The sequence below is a fragment of the Tauraco erythrolophus genome, chromosome 2 (genome assembly GCF_009769465.1).
Source record: "Tauraco erythrolophus isolate bTauEry1 chromosome 2, bTauEry1.pri, whole genome shotgun sequence".
In the NCBI taxonomy this organism is placed as follows: domain Eukaryota; kingdom Metazoa; phylum Chordata; class Aves; order Musophagiformes; family Musophagidae; genus Tauraco; species Tauraco erythrolophus.
The window spans coordinates 32,885,713-32,891,712 of record NC_141466.1 but is presented as its reverse complement, the minus strand read 5'-3'; the positions used below and the strand labels follow the sequence as shown (position 1 = coordinate 32,891,712).

General features: G+C 46.4%; 1 protein-coding gene across 2 annotated transcripts; it reads left to right on the top strand.

Annotated features, from left to right (window-relative positions):
- Nucleotides 1-3,237: 3,237 nt before the first annotated feature.
- RIPPLY2 (ripply transcriptional repressor 2) lies at nucleotides 3,238-5,693 on the top strand. Of its 2 annotated transcripts, XM_086608219.1 has the most exons (4): nucleotides 3,238-3,517; nucleotides 3,589-3,626; nucleotides 3,662-3,727; nucleotides 5,528-5,693. In XM_086608219.1, exons 1-4 carry the CDS (start codon nucleotides 3,326-3,328, stop codon nucleotides 5,691-5,693), a joined length of 462 nt encoding a protein of 153 aa, XP_086464345.1. In that variant the 5' UTR covers nucleotides 3,238-3,325. The 2 variants fall into 2 exon arrangements, with proteins under 2 accessions (XP_086464345.1, XP_086464344.1); XM_086608218.1 differs by lacking the exon at nucleotides 3,589-3,626 and having other exon boundaries at nucleotides 3,326-3,562; nucleotides 3,663-3,727.
- The last annotated feature ends 307 nt before the right edge of the window (nucleotides 5,694-6,000 follow it).

The window sequence follows — 6,000 nt, the reverse complement described above, 5'->3', positions numbered from 1 at the left end:
AAACAAAACTGGCTTTTTAGTTCTACTGCCGTAAATCTAGAGTGACTGTACAAGAATTACTTGTACTGCATTTGAAATTGCTCAATTGCAATTATACAAAAATCCCTGTGAAAATCAAACTGTGGATAAACAGAATTGAATCCTGTAAATTGCCAGCTATGACCTGCTTGGAAAGTGATATAAGAAAATAATAAAAAAAAAAATCTATGATCTTGAGAGAGATTTTCAAGAAGCCGAGAAGTTGATGGAACACCTAAATATTGTTATTATTGTGTAAGAGAGTAAATAAAACCATGTAACATCATATTTCAGTTTTCACTCCACTATAACATTTACAGCACAGTGCATTAGATCCTGACTGGCAGCCTTGCTTTACTAAAGGCAGTCTAGTTACATACATACAACCAAGGACGACCCTCAGCTCAGGAGTTACACCTTTTTTAAAAAGTTGAAATACAAAAAAGCAGGAACCAAGGCACAGAGAAGAGAAGATTGTTTTAATTAGATAAGTCACGAAGGACTGCCTCTATCAGACTTCGTGCTGAATTAAAAACTATGCTTTCCACTACTATATGAAAAAAAAAAAAAAAAGTCATTTTTAAGCGTGTTCCATCACTCCCATTTGGCCAACTGTTTGCTCAGCCGCCGTATGTAGCTCCTGCCTAGAGAGGGTTTAGCACAATTAAACCATGGCTCGGGTAGTAACTTACCAATGCACTATCACTCTGGCTCTGTGCACAAACTGAAGAAGACAAGACAGCCACGACAAAGAATCTTCTAGCCTTGATTTAACAATTTCTAGCCTATATTTCAAGGTCAGTGGGAAGATGGAAAAATGTTAGGGTTGTGGTCATTCTTTAATGGTGTCAATGAGAATAAGTTATCTCTGCAAAGACAGACCTTTGTATTTCTCTCAATAAAAAGGACCGCATTACTAAAGTATAAAGCCAAGAAAAGTCATATAGTGTGAAAATATGCAGAGGAACAACAGCTGTTAGTCATTATTTTCTCCTTATCCTTTCAACACCTCTGTTTCAGTTTGCTCTCTAATGGGTAAATCACACTTTCTCCCTAGGACATTTTCTCTTTTCGGGCAGGTACTAAAAAGAATCCTGAGACAATTAAGAGTCATTGGCCAAAGATACTCCTTCTTTTGTTGCTTTTACTGTAGATGTTGAAACTCATGCTTTATCAAACAGATAAAGCTGATGTTGTGTTCTCTTAGTCGTTTGTCACTACCAAGATGATGGAGGATGTTTCTGCTTTTTTTCTTCTTTAGACAATAAACCTAGCCTCTATTCTGGTTTGGTTTTTTTTCTTACACAGACTCGGTTATATTTCTCAAAAGAGAAATACCAACTACTAAAATTATTGCTCTCACTTCATTTAGGCAAAAGAAGAACGTATCATCAGACAGCTTTTAAACATCTGTTTTACACTTTACCTCATCTGACAAGGTTTCACAGTAGCCATTTGGAAACAGACAAAAAACAGATAAAATTTTGCTTACTGTCAAACTCAACTTACTGCACAAGGTACTTTGCTCTATTTTCTGTTTCTTAATTTTAAGACGAATATTTACTGGGAGTTTGACCCTTTTGTTCACTCTGATTTTAATTAATCTGAGTCCAGGCCACAGTGAAAATGAGGCGGGAAAAAATGCAAACAGCTACAAACATCACAGTGCAGTAAAATTACTCTGGAAAACTTCTTTTAAACATTTGGCTTAACCCTAATGTCCTACTAAGTTGGGCTTTTCACTGTGAAATACATTTACCTTTAATAACTCCTAAAGTAATAATAATTACCAATTTTTCCAAGCGGTCAAATGGCAGAAATCTCCAAAATGACAGAATGCATCCACTGATGAAACTGGAACATATCACAGCATGCCGAAGCTTAAACTCGTGCACTCTTCCATTTATTTCTCTTTCAAAGCAAGAGGTTGCTTTGCTTCAGAAAGGCTATCCAGCCTACGTCTGGTTTTGACTTAAAGATCTGCAAAAAAATGCTGTTAATCTAATGCTATTAATCTGATTACGTTTCCCATACAGCTTCTAATACGTAACGCTTTTTACGACCGGTACTGCTGATGCTGTTTAGTGAAACGGATTGTGGAGAAGGCACAAGTCACCACCTCTTTGCAGCTATTCTTGGGCAGCACTAAGGTAGACACTCTCCCTACGGTTACGCTCAAAAAGGCAAAACATTATTCCAAAGGGTACAGTGCCTCAGTCTTTGTGGTGCCTCAGTAATGTGAGTTTTTAACGGGCCAATAAATAACCTGGGTTTGAAGCCCTCCTTCAGAATCTAGGGCAGCTCCATCCCACCAACCCTCCTAGCTTCCCCAGGGCGCATATTATTAGTTAACTAGCTTTTATATATGATCACTCCGCTGTTTCTGTCCCCCTCACATGCCCCAGTGATTGCAATCTCAGAAAGAAAAGGAAAAAAAAGATGGAAATAAAAATAAGCTCCCTTGGTACCCAGGAACATAGCAACGGTACGAGTTTGGCATAAAACCTTGCACATGTAGCAACAGCATCCGATGCTGGGAGCGGAATGAAGTATCGGGACCACATGAAAAAGAATAAAGGCAGGCACGTTTCCTCGGTAAAAATACCCTGTTAAAAAAATAAAAATAAAAATACCCTATCGCCAACTAAGAAAGCAATGTTATCTCCGGGGGAACAGGTCACGGAGCGTTTCGGGGGGTGACATCCTAGGAAATAAGGACCACTCTAAGGAGCGTCATTTTCTCCGCCGCCCCGGGGTGGAACTCCTTTGTCTGTGCCTGCGCACCCCGCCCGCGCTCCCGCCGGCTCGGGCGCGGGGAGCGGGAGCGGCGGGCGCTACCGGCACCGGCGCTACCGGCACCGCAGTGCCCGGCGGCGCGGCGGGGCTCCCCTCCCTCCCCACACGCCTCGCCTCGCCGCTTCGGGGGATAAACAAACGCGGTTTCAACAACAAAAGGCCGCGCCTGCGGCGGCTTGACCCGCCGCCGGGGCGGGACGGCGACCGGTGCTGCCTCGCCCCGCGCCCGTTCCCACAGGGGCTCCCCCCGCCCCCGGCAGCAGCCATGTGTCCGCTCGAGTGCGATTAACACCGACTTGCCAAATTCCCCCCCCGGGCCATCTGGGCCGTGCACGCGTCCGCGCCCCGTGTTTACACAGCGGCGCCTTCGCGCGGAGCCTTTTTGTTGATGGCGCTGGCAAATGAGCCGGGGGAGGTGGGCTCCGCGGCGCGCAGCGGCCGCCGGCGGCTATAAAAGCCTCCAGGCCCGGGGCGGTGCAGGCCGAGGCGAACGGCCGCGGACCGGCGGAGGATGGAGGGCGGCATCGGGATGGGGTGCGGCTGCCCCCGACCGCCCTCGGCGGCGCTGCCCCCGCAGGGGTACTCGCTCCTCTCCTCCTCCCCACGGTGCGGGGCGCGGCCCGGCCCTTCCCTGACGGCCCTGCCCTTGCCCCGCAGGTCCGCGACCTTCTGGAGGCCCTGGGTGCCCGCGCCGGGCGAGGCGGTGAGTGGGGCGGCTGCGGCGCGGGGGAGCGCGCGCCCGCCGCCGGCATCGCCATAGCAACGCGTCGGGAGGCCCGGCGGGGCGGGGGCTGGGTGCCGTGCCCGCGGGCTCACCTCCGCTTTCTCCTCCCTCCCTCCCTCCCCAGCCTCGCAGCCCCTGCGGCCCGGCGGAAGCCCCCCGGAAGCTGGCGCAGTACGCGCACCCCGTCAGGTGAGTGGCTGTCCCGGGCCGCCGCTGCCCGTTCCCGCGGGAGAGCCTCCGGGCAGCCGGTGCCCGTGGACCTGCGCGGCCGGGAGGGACGAGCCCGTTGCGCGGCCGTGTAGCGCCTGGCGGGCCAGGCACCGGCTCCCCCGCCCCGTTTGATCCCACCCGCGCGATTATGTAGGGATTGAAGTGCCTTCGGGGTGATTTACCCGGAAAAAGTGCTTTTGAACTGACAGGCCGTTGGGCAAATGATTGCCGGCGCTTGCGGCGGATTTACCAGATCCTTTAAGACGGGATGTTGACATGCTTCTGTAGTGTGGGACTGGGACGTGTTATGGTTATGTGTTGTTTTGTTGGTTTTGGTGGTTGTTTGTTTTTTTTTTTTTTGTGGTGGCAGGGTTGGCTGAAGCACCTTGCTACTCATTCCTGTGCCCGGGATTAAAAAGGAGAGGTGGGGGAGTAGTTCCTAGGCTGTCTGGCTGTGCAAACCTCCAGTGTCCTCCCGGTGCAAGGAAGCAGGTGCAGGCATGGGGGAGAGAGTAGCAGGAGGAGAGGGTATGGACTCAGTAAGGCAGCATTGCTGGGAAAAGATATTCATGTAACCACTGCTTTAATGACGAAGGTAATGAAAGTATCTGCACTGTCAGTTCTGAAAAGGAAATGGAATAACTATAGTTGAATCTGCTGGAGAGTCTGTATTCGGAAATACCAGTAGGTGTTGCAAGGTGCTTCAGGTAATGGCACAGGTAGTTCCTCCAGACAAGATGCAGCTTTCTCCCAAAGCTGGGCTCTGATCCTTCAAATACTGATGCACAGATTATCTAAGTAGATTGCACAGACTCCGACTCCACTGGGACTGCTTCCATGCTTAGGTACGAGTGACTGCTGCAGGGAACACTAGGAATGTGGAAAGACATTACAAAGCAAGTGCCAGTTACTTCGGGCTGCAAAGGAAGCAGCGTCTGTAAAGCACTGTTTGTAACTGCTAGAAAACTATCCAGTTCTGTTCCTTAATGTACTTCTGTTACAAACAATGTGTGGTCAGCATTTCATTATGTTGCAATGCGCTAGCCTCTCAGCTCTTGGGACTTCTACTGTCTGTTTCTTCCAAAAACTTCCAATCTGTAAGCAAAGGAAGATGCTACTTGAAAAGAACCAGGAACTGCGGAGAATATTTATTGGAATATATTATCCAACTAGCTGATAGCCCTTGCTACAGCGTGATATTATCAGCAATTTTAATGGTAATTTCTGGATAGGACTCAGACTACTTTAAAACTTAGACCCATGGGGCACCTTCTGTAAAGAGCTGGTTGGATGACTCTACTTGGAAAGACAGAGTAAAAATATTCCTTTCACTTTAAGATGTCTCAGACCATTGTACACAACTACCTAGGCTGGGGATCTTCAGTAGCAAAACTACTAATTTAATCCAAATATATTTGGGATCTTGTTTGACGTCCATTGTATTCCCTAGGAGTAGTTCCAGTGAGGGCAGTGCAGATCTCCAGGTGATGCTGTCAGTGAGGTACTGGAGTGGTACATTTAAGATGCAGTGGATCTTGCACTTCAGAGTAGTTTTGCCACAAAACTAGAGCTCTAAGTGCATCTTTATCTCTTCAGATAAAGAATCCAGAAAGTATTTTTTTGTATTTAAATGTAAAAGGCAATTTAGCAATTGAGCATGTGAGGAAAAACTCTGTAGGATGCTTGTCTTGACAGAATTTCACTGCTGTTTCTTGTCTGTCAGCCTACATATAGAATATGTAATAACAATAAAACAAACCTATTGTATACATTTTTCAGACTATTTTGGCCCAAATCAAGGTGCTATGATTACTTATATCAGGAAGCTGAAGCACTTCTGAAAAATTTTCCAGTTCAAGCTACAATTTCCTTTTATGAAGACTCGGATAGTGAAGATGATGAAGATGAACTGGAGCAAGATGCAAGAACAGAATCAGACTGCTGATGGCAGGAAAGGCCAATGTGACTTCTAAGACTTAATTTAAACTTAATATAAAAATGTATTATAGTATTTTTTAAGATAATTTATTTGTTTGTAAGTTATTCTTAATAAAACTGAAATGTTTTGTAATTTTATCTGAGTCTTTTTCCTTTGTTCTATTCCTGTCCCGTTTTAGACAGGGAAGGTATTAACTAGTATTTTTTTTATCTAAAGTCCTATATTTTGTAGACCATAACTTGGACATCAATTTTAGGAGCAGGGAATGGATGCCTTGCTTTAAAGGGCTCTATGGTTACGTGACTTCCTCAAA